Below are 17,626 nucleotides of genomic sequence, written 5' to 3' on the forward strand. Positions count from 1 at the left end.
ATATCTATGTCCTCAATTGCATACTGAAAAACAAAAGCCAAACAATTCATAAAATTCTTAAATACCTGTTTAGGTGCAGAAAGATCAGCTGGGTCTTTATAGGGCTCAAACACAGGCAGCAGGCCCAGACGTGTCTCCAGGGTGAAGGCGCTACCCATGACCTCCACAGCTGTCAGGTCAAGGTCTTGGCCCAGATCTATCTCCAGGAAAGGCTGGGCATCACTGGGAACAAAAGCGTCTTCTCCAATAATTCCGACGCCGGCAGGAGATATTAGTGTGGAGGAATCCAAAAGGGCATTGTCACATTCTGTAACAGAAATGGGATATTCAGTCATGATAGACTGGCTCTTTCTGTGGAGGAATCCAAAAGGGCATTGTCACATTCTGTAACAGAAATGGGATATTCAGTCATGATAGACTGGCTTTTTCTGTGGAGGAATACAAAACGGCATTGTCACATTCTGTAACAGAAATGGGATATTCAGTCATGATAGACTGGCTCTTTCTGTGGAGGAATCCAAAAGGGCATTGTCACATTCTGGAACAGAAATGGGATATTCAGTCATGATAGACTGGCTTTTTCTGTGGAGGAATACAAAAGGTCATTGTCACATTCTGGAAAAGAAATGGGATATTCAGTCATGATAGACTGGCTTTTTCTGAGGAGGAATACAAAAAGGCATTGTCACATTCTGGAACAGAAATGGGATATTCAGTCATGATAGCCTGGCTTTTTCTGTGGAGGAATACAAAAGGGCATTGTCACATTCTGTAACAGAAATGGGATATTCAGTCATGATAGACTGGCTCTTTCTGTGGAGGAATACAAAAAGGCATTGTCACATTCTGTAACAGAAATTGGATATTCTGTCATGATAGACTGGCTTTTTCTGTGGAGGAATACAAAAAGGCATTGTCACATTCTGTAACAGAAATGGGATATTCAGTCATGATAGACTGGCTTTTTCTGTGGAGGAATACAAAAGGGCATTGTCACATTCTGTAACAGAAATGGGATATTCAGTCATGATAGACTGGCTTTTTCTGTGGAGGAATACAAAAAGGCATTGTCACATTCTGTAACAGAAATGGGATATTCAGTCATGATAGACTGGCTTTTTCTGTGGAGGAATACAAAAAGGCATTGTCACATTCTGTAACAGAAATGGGATATTCAGTCATGATAGACTGGCTCTTTCTGTGGAGGAATCCAAAAGGGCATTGTCACATTCTGTAACAGAAATGGGATATTCAGTCATGATAGACTGGCTTTTTCTGTGGAGGAATACAAAAGGGCATTGTCACATTCTGGAACAGAAATGGGATATTCAGTCATGATAGACTGGCTTTTTCTGTGGAGGAATACAAAAGGGCATTGTCACATTCTGGAACAGAAATGGGATATTCAGTCATGACAGACTGGAGGAATCCTTCTGTGGAGGAATACAAAAGGGCATTGTCACATTTTGTAACAGAAATGGGATATTCATTGTCACATTAGACATTAATGTGACAGAATAAGCTTTTCCACCACATTACATTGCTATGTTTGTTTTCTTTCTATAAATTACAAAGTTTCTCCAAGCTTCTGATATTTGTCATGTTTGTATATCACCCCAGGACAGGGTTTAAATATTTATCAATTTTTAAAAGGTGTTTTGAGATTTGTTTGGAAGGTAGACCTACAATCCTATTGGGTAAAGTGCCCACATAAAGTAAAAATTTATGATATTTGATTGCCTCCAAAAATACACTTTATTGGCCTAAATTTTAGACCAGGTACGGTGACAAGGGTATAACGGAGATTTCTGGCTATAAATCCAATCAAATTTTCTGTTTTTACCACGAATAGCTGGAATTACTGGCAATCAGTAAATATCAGACTTGTGCCCATACTATTTATAATGTCAAAATGATTCTAGAGTATGAAAAATATATAATATGACCGAAAATTTTGGAACAATTTAAGAATAACCGTTTTTGACCATAAGATGTAAATGGACGAGACTGATATTTAGTGAAAGGCAATTTTTTGGGCTATTTATAATCAATCAATCAATAAATAAATATATGCATTAATAGCAAAGTTCAACCGGATTTGTAGTGATCAATTTTTTGCCAAAAATGTCTAGTACATTGGCTCAATGTATCTAAGAGGATAAAGGAAACAGATCTGCAGGTTCTTACCTGTGATTGCTCCCACAGACACACCTAGGCAAATACAAAGTGACAATGGCCATTTAACACAGGTAATACAGTACATATATATAAGTAATCTCATCCGTCATAGTGAGAAATGTCTAAACATACCAGAATGCAAAGCTAGTTTACCGCAAAAATTTACTGTCACACTACTGCTTCACCTGATCGTTAATTACAATGCTCCGAAGATACAACATTACGGCACCTACCGTAGCTCTTCAACCTTTTTCTATGTTTGCAAGGTGTTTATTCTAGCATATTCTGAAGACATTACTCTATGCAGGCTAATACAATTATACTTTTTTCTGAAGCCCAAGCCAGTTTTACCTTCAAAATCAAATTAACAAGGTGCATAAATTTTTGATCTTTTACATGTAAAAAGGTTCTGGAATCAAACACACATGCACATTTACTGCCCACTCAAACCCTTTTTTTCCTACACAAAGTATACATTTAACTGACTATTCCCATTGTAGTAAGTCAAAATACTCATTGTACACATACATTTTTCCTCAAAAACTACACATTTAACTGACAATTCCAATGCAGTAATAGCCTTTACCAAGTTCCCAGAATACGTCCTCACATCATGCTGTAGCCAATAAAAATCTACTTTCGACATATACATCTACCTATTTTTTCTCAATTTTACATGTATTTTCCTGTTAATTAAAACGTGAAGTAAAGCACCATTTACTGCACTTTTAAATTCCATTCCTTCATTGTGAAATTGTCCACACACATGTAATTAAAATTGCACCAGCATATCAGGTAAAAATAGTTGACATCTGGCCAAAATAAGTATATCTATACTCACTGCTCTGTTTACAGCTGCAACAAGCCTCGTCATTCAAATGCAGGTCAAGAATGTAACCCTAAAATGAAAGTTTCCATTAGACTAAGTTTCTGTTTTTATTACGTTCATCGCATGTAAACATGTTTACCACAACTGTCTGATAAACTTTGATTGGTTTTTCATGCTGTACTCAAGAATATTTCACTTATACAACAGCGCCAGCATTATGATAGGAGGAAACCAGGCAGATCCCATGGGAAACCCACGACCATCTGCAGGTTGCTGGAAGAACTTCCAATGTATGGCTAGAGATGAAACTTTGACCCGTAGTGCTGAACAGCGATGCTTAGTACTGGAAGGCATCGTGTCCTTATTTCAGAGTAACAACCACACTGACTGTATGGATTTCACTGGTTTTTCTAAGCTGCAGTCAAGAAGATTTCATCTGCATAAAAAAGGTCAAATAGACAGGGACTGAAATTTCATAATTTTTATGTAGATTAAACTCGTTCAAATTTACTGCTACAAAAGCAGGAGTGACAAATGTGCTGATTCCTGGATTTGAACTCGTGGCCTCTATAATAGGTATGTACAGGTAATACATACCGTAGGACAGGATTTTCCCACAGGACATTCCTTGGTACATTCCACTCGGCCATGGCTACATTCACATGTAGTACAGCTGTTGTATTCCCAGGTTGCACCAGACTGAAGCAGAGATTGCAACAAAGTTAAAAATATATTTTTAAAATTGTTAGCAAATTAGAAATAAGCATTTCTGTACCAGCAGGCAATCATAATGGGCATTTGTGCAGCGGGCAATCATAATGGGCATTTGTACAGCGGGCAATCATAATGGGCATTTTTGCAGCGGGCAATCCTAATGGGCATTTGTGCAGTGAGCAATCATAATGGGCATTTGTGTACCAGCGGGCAACCATAATGGGCATTTGGAATCAATAATTGGAAGAGCCATGTCAAAAACACTGACGAACAATCAAAAGCCAATTAGACAAAGTTATGAAGCAGAGCTTCTGAGATTCTCGATACCACATCAACATTTACTTCAAAGGGAACAGCATCCTTAATGACACTTACGGTGATTTAATATCCTTAACGAGCCAGTTTTTGTAGTGATAGGTCATGATATTGATTGAAATTGTCACACAATATACAGGACTGAACAATCAGCACATTAGCAGGTAACTGCCAACATCCCTACTCCAATGTGACGGATACGTCTTACCAGGTAACGCTGCCCGTTGTGGACGCAATCACAGTTCTGTTCATCCAGTCCATCATCACAGTCATTCTTCCCATCACAGACGAGCTCAGGGGTGAAGCACTTCTGACAGTTGTCACACGCGGTGGCGTTTGGGGCGCAGACACAGGAAGTCTCGCCGCCTGTTGTGGATGGGAGGGTTGTGATCGGAACAGTGGGCACTGAAACAAACAGAAACATTCAAAGGTCAGACATGAATGAGTGTAGCTACGAGATGGAAGTAATGCAATTATAACCTACAGGCATACTGCAGTTAAACAAAGACCCAGTGGAACCCAAGCTACACAGGTTTTATCAGAAATATCAAGTTACTAACCACAACTCTCACTCTCGGCTATAGTGAAACTACTTCCTCTTTTTTAGGGGGAAACACTAACATTACCATTGGGTTATAGGAGCTAGCAAAACCATTTGACTGAACTGGGCTTAAGTGATGTTTAAGTGATTTCTGTTATACACCTATTGTGCAGTAATGAATCTTTCCTGACCTATGACAATGTCAGGGACTCGTGTTGTAAACTTATAAATAACTATGTATTTTGACTGAAGCTCTTTACCTGGCATGCACATACAGCAGTTGTCATTGGTGGTCACTTTTTTGAAGCCCTGTAACAAAGGATTACGACAACCTTCATCATACATGTGAAACACGGTGTATATCTTTTACAACTTAGGCCTACATGTACATGTATTATCAAAACAGATATCTTTAACCTCAGTTAGAAATGTGAAAGTTGCAGGTTTTAACCACGCAGAATTCCATATTAGAAAACTTCCAGAATTAAAAACTCATCAATGATAATGATAATATCTGAAATGTATATCTATAATAAAATTGGGTTCAAATTACCTTGGGGCCACTCAAGGGGGGTAATTCAGCCCAGACCAGGTTACACTAATCCTAGTCAGTAGATATTTTGACAGCAGAATAATGTAAAAGAATTTACAATTTATCTCCATTTAATTTGTGACCAACATAATGTTTCCAAATCACAATATCTGTTTCTGTCTTTGAAGAAAATTAATCTTATTATTATTATTAAGTAAAATCTGTATCTTCAGCCAGGGAAGATAATCCTTTGCGTTATGCGGATCAAGGGAGATAACTCTTCACAAGTTATCTTTTATGAGGTGTTCACTATGATGAGCAGATTTCAGAGTCCCTGAATGTACGTAGCTATTGACCAAGGTATATATTAATGCATGCCTGTCCCTCAATTTCCTCCACAACTGTTTATCCAATTGAGTTAGCATGTACTGTTCAGGACCCAAGGGAGTGAACCATGGCGTATTTGAAAATATATTAATCAATGATGATATCACAAATCTTTTGCTTTCACATCCACACTTTTCCAAGTCAGCTTGAATACTATTGGATAGTATAGTATTGGATTGAATACTATACTAAGTTCAGGCATATCATTTGCACCATGTGTTGGATATGAAATATTTTTTGAACCGGCCATGTTCTATAGAATGGTACAACCTAGGGAGTATGGAAGTTGTATCCAGATGTACTTACAGTCTGGCACTGGATGTCACATTTGGGCACGCAGTTCAGGGTGCAGTTGTAAGTGTAGACACAGTCCTCAGTACAGTGCTCTCCTTGTCGTGTGAAGTGGCTGTTCAGCTGATAACAGATCAACGGGTTCATTATTACAACATGTGACACATTTACTGAAATTAGACTACTAGCTTTAGAATACAGTCAGTGGGAGGGCTTTTCTCCAGACATGAATTCTGTTCTACAACTGGTTGAAAGCTCAGAGATAAAAAATCCCCTGCCTCAATAATAAAGACAAAGCAGTGAGAGATGGATTTGAATCTGGGACCTCACAAAATGTTCCCATTAGTTTTGTCATTTGATCAGTCGGACAGGAAAGAAGATGGAAAGACAGAGCACAAACACATAGAGCGTGACTGCTACCGGTGACACCTTGACTTCAAACATTTACCATTCCTTTGAAAGCTTGATATATTTACTCATTACAACGTTCTTTTGGCTCTAAATGCTGTTCTCAAAAGTCTTACTTTTATTCCACAATCAGTTTTATGTTTGGAGAAAACCGGAGTAAATCACCCTGCTTGCCATGACAAATCTCTGCACTTAAAGTCACAAGAGCTGGATTTGAACCTGTCACTTCACAAAGTCTTCATATTTTTTTGCATTCTATCAAACAGGAATAAAAGTGGAAACAGGGGGCAGAAATACATACAGCATGACTGGTTCCAGTGACATCTTCACACTGGCACATCTCGGCTGGCACACAGGCTCCATTGTCCCCATACACTTCACCCTCCACACATCCACAGCAAAATCCTGGTCACAGCAAACACAATATTTGGTCATGAAGAATGAATCATTAAGACTTAACGCCACATTAAGCAGTATTTCAGATATGTCATAGCGAGAAATATATGTCTTTCCACTTGAGAATATTATATAAAAAAACAGAAAACAGATGCTTTCCAGAAAGTCAGAATTCGAAAATCACTTTAAAGGTAGTTCTGAAAAATGATAAACTTTAGTATCATCAAATTTACATCTCCTACAATAACTATGTTTTAAACTCTGTAAATTCTGTTCACACGAGAGCTCTACATTTAGACTGGCCATGATGATGATACTTTATTTGGAAGATACAGAAGTACAAACAGCAAGTCCTGTTCTTCACCAAGACCAGCATAATGAAAAAAACACTGGCTAATAAACTGGTATCATCTTGGAAATATATAAAAAGATTGAAGAATTATGGGGAAAAAGCAAGTTGCCAAATGGAGAGAGTTAGGTGCATTCGCTGGGTTTTTGGTTTAATCTGACAGACTTACCATAGATGTCGACAAATTCCGCCTGAGAGCTACACTGACGATTTGCTCGGACATCGTCACAAGTTCTGCGACATCGACACTGGTCATACACCTCTCCCTGTATGTCACATGACACAGGTTCCTCTGTAGTCGGACCCACGTGCGTTGGCCCTGTTGTGGAGACCCTTTCAGTGATGAGAGTCTCCTCTGTGGTCGTTGTCTCCGGTGCTGATGTTGGAACAGTAAAAGTAGGTCCTTGTCGTGGTTTGAAGCAGGCAAGAATGCTGACCTGGGCCATGTAGGTGTCCTGCTGCTCAGACAGAGGTTCCTTAAACCCAACTTTGATCACCTCGGCGTTAATGCCATCTCCTAATTTCTGGTAACTGTTGCCTGGGAACAACTGAAATAAAAAACAATTTACTTGTTTGCTGTTTTGTGCTGAACATAAATTTTCACACATTATGAAATATTTTGTTCATTCAACTGGTGTATCACCCTGTACTAAATGAATATTTCACTTGCACTACAGCCGCCAGAATACAAGATAGAAAAACATTTAAACTTTAAACTGCATCTCCAATTTATTCTCTTCCTTTTCGCTCACAAAATTTCATACTAGAGCAGGAGAAGTGGACAATTTTTCTGACATTTCAGGCACATGTCAAATCTTACAAATGTTACTTCATTATTCGTTTTTCCATGTATTTGTTAAATGAGCAACAGACTAGAATATGAGGATTGGATTATGTTTATGTGAAATCTTGAAAATGTTACTTCATTTCCCCTCCTGACCCCGCCCCCCCACCCCCCATGTAATTCTTTCCGAAAAATAGACTTGAGTATGATGAATGGCTTTATATGTTGAGTTGTATCAATCAGGTAGGTTTCGTATGACCACGTACAACAGGTGTTCCTAGGTCGTCGTGCACAGCAGTCCAGGCTGGATCGGCCTCGTTCAGCTTGTAATGGACAGAGTAAGACTTGACGTTTCCATTAACATTCACACTGTCTACGTAGATTGGATCCACCTCAGCCGAGGGCTCAGAAAGGGAGATAACCAGACCAGTTTCTTCTACAGGACTGATAGGAACAACCCAGCCTGTGCTTCGGGCTTCGGCTGGAATTCCTACATTGTACGGCAAACCTTGGATTTGGTCGTCAGAAATAAGGCTCGGGTCCTTCATTCCATCACTCAACACACAAGCTGGACAATGAAGAGAAAACAATTTGTCATCAACATACAAATTTTTTTTCTCTCCATTTATTTGGAACTCGACAATATTCCATTTAAAAAAACGGTACTCAGTTTTATACACGGGTTTAAACTTTCCCAGATGTGAGACAGTGATTTTCACCTGCGGTCTAGTCGTTAAAGGTATTGTGGGATTCTACTTGTTAAAACAACATCATCTGGTACTGTGCCTGATTGAAATACACAAAAACTGGAATACACAATCACATTCCCAGGATTGAAATCCCACATGACATTAGCAAAAACCTATGCATAGATCAAGCTGATTTTCACACTTGAACTGAGGGATGACAAAATGAATCTGCACACAAAATCTTATCAAAATCAGACAAATTTTGGAACCGTTATTCTGCTGAAACAAACTATCAGAATCAGAATCAAGGAACACACTAACTACACCAAACTTCTAAGTCTACCATGCTGGATTTCTAATCTGATAAGAAGCTCCGCAAAGTGAACTTGCATATTAGGAGTTTAAGGAGTATTAGGACAACCAGACGATATTTGGAACCTGATTTAACAAAGACGTCTACAAGAGGGTCAAAACCTTATGAAAAATTTTACATTTACATGTAGGTATCTTGACTTTTTCATTACTATCACTAAACCCACATACTAGTGAGAGGCTAAAGAAATATATTCTGGGCTGTTATCACGTGGAAATCAAAATGTGACTGACAGACAGACAGACAGACAGACTGGTAGGCAGACCTAAATAAATATCCTGTTGTTGGAGCACGGGATAGTAAATAAGCTACATGTATACTGATAACAGTGCCTACATTCAGCAGTTGTTCCTTCAGGCACAGATGTTGTTCCAACTGACGGTGACGGGGAGGGACTGCCTGTTGGATAGGCCTCTGTTGTTGTTGGTGCGGATGTAGACGGTTCGGTTGTTCTTTCACTGGGTGGAGTTGTCTCCTCAGGGGTCACATAGCCCGTGACGGGGGAGGAAGGAGGATGTGGAATCGTAGTGAAGCTACCTTCATCAGGTATCTCTGGTGTAGTACTGCTGGGTGGGAGAGTTGTCTCCCCTGGTGTGGTAGGGGGAACCGGCGTCAGCGTGGGTGGTGGCAGTGTAGTGACAACTGGCTCAGAGGTACGTACGCAGACTGGGCAGCATGATGTAGGCATAGATCGGGCCTCAAAGAACTGGAGGGAAATAATTGCCAGGTGAACAACATGTTCCATTCTTCCCACTTAATCTTTTTTTCAATTAAGAAAACGTTATGCTTATTTATATTTTTTTTATATTCTGATATAAACACATCACAAGGAATTTGTGAAGGTTTGAACAGATAAAATTTGCAAAAGGTAAGTGGAACTGATATTTGAAGATGTCATTACAGGTGACCATTCAACCTGCATTAATTCCTTTGAAGTGGAGTCAGTAATATTTTCTTACATAGAAGTTCTCAGCATTAAAAGTACTTTACTTTGTTTGGTTAGACGAGTTTATTTACATCAAACATGGCTAGTGTCATCTCACCTGTGGACAGGTAATGTCTCCGCAATCCAGAGAGCAGGTGATCGTGTTGTTGATACAGACGCATGTCTCACAGCCTCTCTGCCAGCTTGCAAACGCCTAAGTTGACAAACAAGAATGTTTAGCTTTGTAACTCATTTGTAAGTACATTTTTGACAAACAAGCCCACGTCTCACAGCCTCTGTCAGCTGGCAAGTGCCTGAGTTACCAAACAAAAATATTTCACACTGTAACTTATTTTTAGGAATTTTCCAAGCATAAAAATGCATCACAGTCTTTCTGTCAGCTCACAAATACCTGAACAAACATGTAATTAACTGTAACTGACATCCAAACTGGCCCAAAATGTTGCATTTTAGAAAAAATAAATGTCATAATGTATTACTTTTAGTAATGAAACTTTCATAGTACAACATTATTCCAACTTATCCAACACCATAACTTTAAAACACCTAAGACCATCAGGTCTCTCTGGATCAGTCAAAAACAAGTAACTTTAGTCATGGACAAAATGTTAGGTCAAATCCAGTATTTAAGTTTGAAATTTTTTTTTCCTTTTTTATTTTTCACACAAACATATGTCTCACAACTTTATTCGACTGAATTAACACACAACTACACCTCACACGATTTCAGCATAGCAGCTTATAAACGCCCCGGAAAGTTTCAGCGGTGCTGAACGTGCTCCCTCATCCTCACACCTCTGTTCAACTGCTTAGCCCATGAACTCTGACCTTGTTAACAGTGGCGTCCACCTCATTGTAACAAGAACAGCTGCTCATTGGGACGGGTCCCTCCGGGTCTTCAGCACAGCTTGGGGTCAGCATACATAACAGCCCCTCCCCCAACCTCACCCCCACCCACCCACCCACCCACCAATCCCAGTACAACTATCTAAGCCTGTAACCTCCTACCTGTCTAACAGTGGCATCAACCTCATCGTAACACGAACATCGGGTTACAGGGACTGGTCCTTCCTCATCTTCAGCATAGCCAGGGGTTAGTGCACACCCTGTAGCGAAAACAGTGATTTTTCCAAGATAGAAAACCAAATGGTAGGACTTTCTTAAAGACAACAATAAAGTAAATAACAAGAGGGGAAATTTTTCAGGAATGGAGACACCAAAATTACAACCACAAGGTTCATGAATCTGCAGTTGTCTTTCCTTTGACATGGCTGGAAAGATTTGTCTTTCCTTTGACATGGCTGGAAAGATTTGTCTTTCCTTTGACATGGCTGGAAAGATTTGTCTTTCCTTTGACATGGCTGGAAAGATTTGTCTTTCCTTTGACATGGCTGGAAAGATTTGTCTTTCCTTTGACATGGCTGGAAAGATTTGTCTTTTGTGTTCTTATTGGAAGATTAACATGAAACTAAGAGACTTCAATTGAACATTTTGATGTCGGTGGCATTGGTTGTATTTGAGCTCTATCAGGTGAGGTGACTTACTGAAAAAAGCTCTGTGAATTCACTACACACTATAGCTGTGAACTCACGGTACAGTGCCGTTGTGAACTATGCCATACTGCTCAGAAAGGTCCAAAAACTGAACAGTGTTAAGTGGCATATGCCCATTACTGTGTGGTAATTGAGCACTGTATATCGTACCCTCAGTGGATATCGTACATTCAGTGGATATCTCTACATGTGGTGTGCCTGAAGGGTTAATTCTGGGATCAATCCTATTTCTATTATACATTAATGATACATCGAAAGTAACAGACGCCCTAAATATCATACTCTTTGCAGACAATATCAGCACAACTTATTCCTGTGAAAATGTCGATGAGGCTATCATGACTTCTAGGAAAGCTGAACACTTGGTTCTGTGCAAACCACCTTTCACTAAATGTTAACAAAACAAAGTATATGTTAATCTCACCCACGAGTAGATATAGACCACAAATTACTGTTTTCATGAATGTTTCTGGGACAGAAGTTAAACCAGTCAGGGAGTTCAAATATCTTGGTTTTATGTTTAACGAAAAGCTAAATTGGACATCACACACAGATTGTATTTGTAAAAAGATCTTGAGGAATCTAGGTATATTAAACAACATTAAGGACTGGGTGAATAATAAAACACTTTTTATCATTTATTATTCTTTGATCTACCCTTATTTTTCATATGGGAATATTTTGTGGGCAAACAGGTATAAAGTCTCACTTGCAACCTCTACAAATATTACAAAAATGCGCTATTCGAATTGTGACTATGTCTAGGTCCCTAGAACACACAAAGTCACTTTTTTGTACTCTTGAAATATCTAGTAATATGATATTGCATAGGTTTTTATGTATTTACCACCTAGCTTTAATAATTACATTACTGAAAACACTGACGTACATCACTATGGCACAACACGTCGGTCATTAGATCTGTATCGAACCCCTTTTAAAAGTAATCTGTCCTATCGTTCACTTAAAGTAGCTGGCCCTCGGGAATGGAATAAACTCTCTTCATACTTACCCAATATTCAGTCAATTTCCTTATTCAAATCTAAACTGAAATTGTACATGCTGCAGCACTTCTTAATACAGTGAGTGAGTGAGTGCTTGGGGTTTAACGTCGTACTCAACAATTTTTCAGTCATATGACGACGACTTCTTAATACATGCCTGTATTACATACAAATTGTATGTTAATGGGATAGAGCAAGCTCCATGGAGCTTTATTGCCGCCAATATGTTTCTGTATGTTTGCATAAATCTTATGTTTTGTATATTATATTGGTGAATAAACAAACAACAAAAACAAAACAAAAACAATCTTACAGTCAGTGGATATCGTCCAGTCAGTGGATATCATCCAGTCAGTGGATATTGTCCAGTCAGTGGATATCATCCAGTCAGTGGATATCATATCAACTGTGACCATACAATGAAGTGCAGTAATGAACTTTGTAGTTAGCTACCAGCTCCTAATTATTACTGGAATATGCTGGATTGTCTAACGGAGTGATACTGAACACTACTCGAGAATAACCACGGCCTTTATCAAATAATGGATTTCACAGATATCCAGCATGAGATGGATTTGAACTCACAGCGACCCCATGCCTAGATGCTCGTGGGTCATTGTGCTCTACCAGCATGCTAACCGCTAGGCCACCTGCTGGCATTTCAAAGGCAACTGTCTCAAATAGGTCACCACGACCAAACTGGGTGGTGCCAGGGGAAAGCGCCCACTTCACAGATTGGTTCAGAACAGGTATGATACCTTTCTGGCAATGGTAGGTTCCTGTAGGGTCGCAGTTCCAGCCCAGGGAGTGACACAGGTCGTCACAGTGTCGCTTACACTGGGTAAGGGTGTATGGGTGCTCACAGACTGAAAATAGGTCAAAAAAGAATGTCAGCACGATAAAAACGTAAATAACATAGTCCTTTCCACGTATCTACAAATATGCCAGATTAATCACTGTACACTGGGTAAAGGTGTGCGGGTGCCCAAAGACTAGAAACCGGTAACTTACTTCCTTCACTTGATTGGTGTTTTATGCAGTACTCAAGAATATTTCACTTATAAGACGGCTGACAACATCATGGTGGGAGGAAACGGAACTGCTGGCAAATCTTCCCACATATGGCTGGAGAGGAAGCCAGGTTGAGCTGGACTTGAACTCACAGAGACCACATTGGTGGGTGGCCCAGGGTCATTGCACCGTGCTGTCATGCTATTAAATCCATACGGCAACAAGGGCCTCCAGAAACAGGTAATAAAACGCTGTCAAGATAACACCATTAAAAACTCTTTCATTTCCAACAATGTGCTGTTTTCACCTCAAGTTTAACATTTTTTCAAGCTAGGCTTAAGCCTTTATTTACTTCTGAAAGTGCATTTCTGCAAACCAAACTTTAGGTGAAATACAGTACATCAGACTTCCCATGTAACTGACACCCTTTAAGGGTTTAAGGATTCTCAGAGACTGGACTAAGGTAGTAAAACCCTGTCAAGAAAATAACATGAACATGCATTGGCTAGTATGGCACATGACTGTCTAAAGCTTAATTTTAAGTTATAGAATTTTACTACGTCAAACAGAACAATCTACAGAGTACATGCACACTGTGAAAGTCAAGAAAACCTGATTTTGGACTTTTGAGGCCTTAAAGAGTTTGGTATTACCCTAAATAACCTAAAAATTCAACCACAACAGAGCATTATGGAAGGTAAATAAATGTCATGTTATTAGCCGCGTTTAGACTACAGCCGGGCCGGGCCCATTTTAGCACGGTCGCGCTTGATCAGGGCCGAGCCCCCTTGACAAGTACCGTTTACATTACACGCCTCGCTGGCGGGCCAAATCCATTATCACAAACAGGAACGACAACTCAGGTTGAGTTGGGCTATTTATTTGTGGCACTCTTCAGACATTGGAGGTACAAACACTTTATTCAGCTGCGAAAATGGCGCTGCCAGTAGTTGTAAGGCATCTTTTCTTGGCATTGCTTGCCGTCCCTCTTGTCGAATCCGCCCTTCTCTGCCAAGGATGCACTGATCTGCTCAAAAATCTTGTAGTTGTGACGAGCGCTCTCAAGTTGCGCCTGCACCAAATAACTAATAGCTGCTCTGTCTCCTCTTTTGTCCAAGTAGCGCCACGATTTGTTGACATATTTAAATTCTTATTGTTCGAAAAAAAGTGCGCCAATTGAAAAGCCGAAAGTGGAAGGTCAGAGGAAGTTGCCTTTAAGCATGCGCAGTTAAGTCCTCTGAGCGGGCCAGGCACGGTGACGCATTTACACTACACGTTTGGCTAGCCGAGCCGAGCTTCAGCTGGGTCGAGCCTACCTCTCGTTGAGGGGTTCGGCCCGGTCAAATCTGGCACGGTGCCGAGCACGCTTAACCCGTTTAGACTACCCAATTTTTTGCCGGGCCGTGCCCCATCAGGGCCGAGCCCGGTTGAAAAGCGGTAGTGTAAACGGGGCTATTGCTTCTCCCAGCTGGATATCATCCTACCTGCCAAAAACCTCTCAAAGCATCTTTCTAAAATCAGCAGAACTCAGTAGACAAACAAGCAACTTATTCATGGGCGAACTTTTAGATCATTTAGGGTAACTAACATGTTATTTAGGCAATAATTTCATGTCTGTGTGAGTGAAACATGTTGACATGTTTAAAACACCCGCAAACACCCATATGTCTCGAACAATGGGCAAAGACGAAAGTCCACATATAACCTTTCAAACTCTAATTATTGCTTTGCATCAAACTGCAGTTCTGCAAACATCCGAGTTGCGCACATACCAAGCGGAGTTGTGGGCCCTGTAGGTTGTGTGGTGATTTCTCCAGTAGATGGCACTGTGCTGTGTGTAACAGGTCCTGTGACTGTGACAATCTCCTCAGTTGTTTCAGGCGTCTGATCTGTGACAGGCACAGTGGTGAGTTCCTCAGGTTCTGTTACTATGACTGGTTGTGTGGTCGGGAAAACTAAAACACAAACAAAAAGTTCAGCTTAGCTGAAATTTACTTATTTCATTGATGTTTTATTCCGTACTCAAGGATATTGAGTACGATGATGGCTAGCATTATGGTGGGAGGAAACCCACAACCATCTGCAGCGTGCAGCCAAACCTTTCCATCCATTTTCCAATATTTTCAAGTCTAATTTTCATTTTCAAACACTCTCCACAACCATGCTTAATTGAATCTCAGGATAGAAGTATTGTATGTATAATTACGAAAATATGTATATGTATCATACAAAAAGCAACTAGCTGATCACGCTATCAAAAACATAGACACAATGTCATGAGCTTCAATAAAACAACTGTCAAGTTATTAAGTTTGCTGAATATGTAATTAAAACCAGGATACAAAATCTAAGCTTTTCCCTCAAGCTTATCTCTTTGGTTTTCTGCAATAAAAATATGCCTATTCAAAATTTGAAATTAGTGATTTCACCAAAAACTATCTGGAGCCTCTTGGGCAAAGTAATTGTAGTGTATGTTGACTGAAACATGGAAGTTAGCCTACAATCACTGTGCAGGCAGTCGCAAGCTTAAACTCCAGTGTACAGTTTTAATACAGTGGCGCTGGAAGCAGTATGGTCGGTACGGCCCCTTTTCCTCAAAGACAAAATAAAAATAAACAACTGTAAAAAAAAAAAAAAAAAAGGTCCAAAAAAAAAACAATAATAAATCACAATAAATCAAAAGTGAAGTTAAACAAACTTAAAGGCAACCAACAAAATGAAACCCATACACACACGTGCACAGTAGACTGTTAATTACAAACAAATATAATGGATCTTCATGAAGAATAAACAACCCGCACAACAATTTCAGGGCATCTCCGGCCGTCTAGCACCCCAAAGTTTCTGTGGCGTAGGAGGTCCTTTGACCTTCGCCTTTTGTGCTGGTATAGTCGACTGATTGGCCATACCATGCTCAAATTGCTTTTGACGCACATTTAATACCTATCCTCTGATAATGCATCAACAAACATACCACAGTTTTCTTCATCCTCATTGAAGATGCACTCCTTGACTCTGTCACAGCGAGTGGCACAGGTGTTGTTTCCGTTACACAGCATCTGATCATCAGCCGTGCAGTATTCTAAAACAAGACATTTTTTTTTTGTTTTTTGATTGGTGTTTTACGCCGTACTCAAGAATATTTCAATTATATGATGGCGGCCAGCATTATGGTGGGTGTAAACCGGGCAGAACCCGGGGGAAACCCACAACCATCCGTAGGTAGCTGACATACCTTCCCACATATGGCCGGAGAGAAAGCCAGCATGAGCTGGACTTGAACTCACAGCGACCGCATTGGTGAGAGACCCCTGGGTCATTACACTGCGCTAGCGCGCTAACCAACTGAGCCACGGAGGCCCCTCTACAACAAGACATTTTACAGAATTATAATGCTTCCCACAAGTACACGCGGAAACCTGAGCAAGCCGCAGTGTCTGGCATAAACCACCAACTCTTGGGAAGTTACTGATGAACTTTCTCATGTGTACATGTACAGTTACATGTACAAACACCATATCCTGGGAGACAACTGGTCTTCAAAAAGGCTTCACATTACATCTGCTACATGGATGCACCAATCATATTAAAAAATAAATAAATAAATAAACATCAATGCACCTACATGTACATAGATTATTCTCCAAAACAGAATTAAACGTAAACTGTATAAATGGGGTGTAATTAAGCCTGAGAAAAGTATTGTATTGCTTGGGTTACTTTACTTTCTGTGATCTGGACTACTCAGTCTGAAATAAAGAATTATAATGATAATTATAATCATTAATTAGTCGTGTTCATACCTGTTTAGGTATACTTACGTGTGACAGTCCCAGGTGTGGTGCCACCACTACACCCAGCACCACTGGCACATCGGAATCCTCCATTGATACAGGTGCTAACCAGAAAATATCATACATTATAAATAAATATCTCCAATAAGGCTCCATGTATTTCATTCAAAGATTGGCATATAAAAATGTAATCTTAGAAGCATAAAAGCCTTTAATGATCCTTTTGCTGCCAACAGTTACATTTTTGTGATAAAAAAATTAACCAAACTTCACTTTTAAGTGTCCCTATAGGGTGAATGAATCAATTTGAATCATGCAAAACGTGTCATGTGTCAAAGAGTAAACTTTAGTTGAAATATGGTATTCACAACATTGTCCGATTGTAAATTGCACAAAAAACTTTTACTGTTCAGTGTCTTTGACACTAGCAGGCTAACAAAATATTTTGAACAGTTTTATTAAAACTATTTTCTCCTGAAAATAAGAAAAAACTGGATGAAGTGTCACCTGTCTTTGGTTAAGAAAAGACAAA

At 39.7% G+C, this 17,626-nt stretch overlaps 1 protein-coding gene across 1 annotated transcript in view; it reads right to left on the reverse strand.

The window, feature by feature from the left end:
* Positions 1-17,626, reverse strand: part of LOC135478284 (SCO-spondin-like) — a 69,614-nt gene that overhangs the window by 20,529 nt on the left and 31,459 nt on the right. The window contains 17 exon segments of the mRNA XM_064758559.1: positions 66-307; positions 2,188-2,211; positions 3,020-3,077; positions 3,605-3,706; positions 4,245-4,441; positions 4,838-4,886; positions 5,803-5,910; positions 6,497-6,600; positions 7,110-7,488; positions 7,991-8,292; positions 9,123-9,492; positions 9,830-9,925; positions 10,741-10,838; positions 12,940-13,155; positions 15,073-15,255; positions 16,275-16,382; positions 17,122-17,198. Coding sequence (XP_064614629.1) covers positions 66-307; positions 2,188-2,211; positions 3,020-3,077; positions 3,605-3,706; positions 4,245-4,441; positions 4,838-4,886; positions 5,803-5,910; positions 6,497-6,600; positions 7,110-7,488; positions 7,991-8,292; positions 9,123-9,492; positions 9,830-9,925; positions 10,741-10,838; positions 12,940-13,155; positions 15,073-15,255; positions 16,275-16,382; positions 17,122-17,198 — 2,713 coding nt within the window.

Source organism: Liolophura sinensis, chromosome 11 (genome assembly GCF_032854445.1).
Source record: "Liolophura sinensis isolate JHLJ2023 chromosome 11, CUHK_Ljap_v2, whole genome shotgun sequence".
In the NCBI taxonomy this organism is placed as follows: domain Eukaryota; kingdom Metazoa; phylum Mollusca; class Polyplacophora; order Chitonida; family Chitonidae; genus Liolophura; species Liolophura sinensis.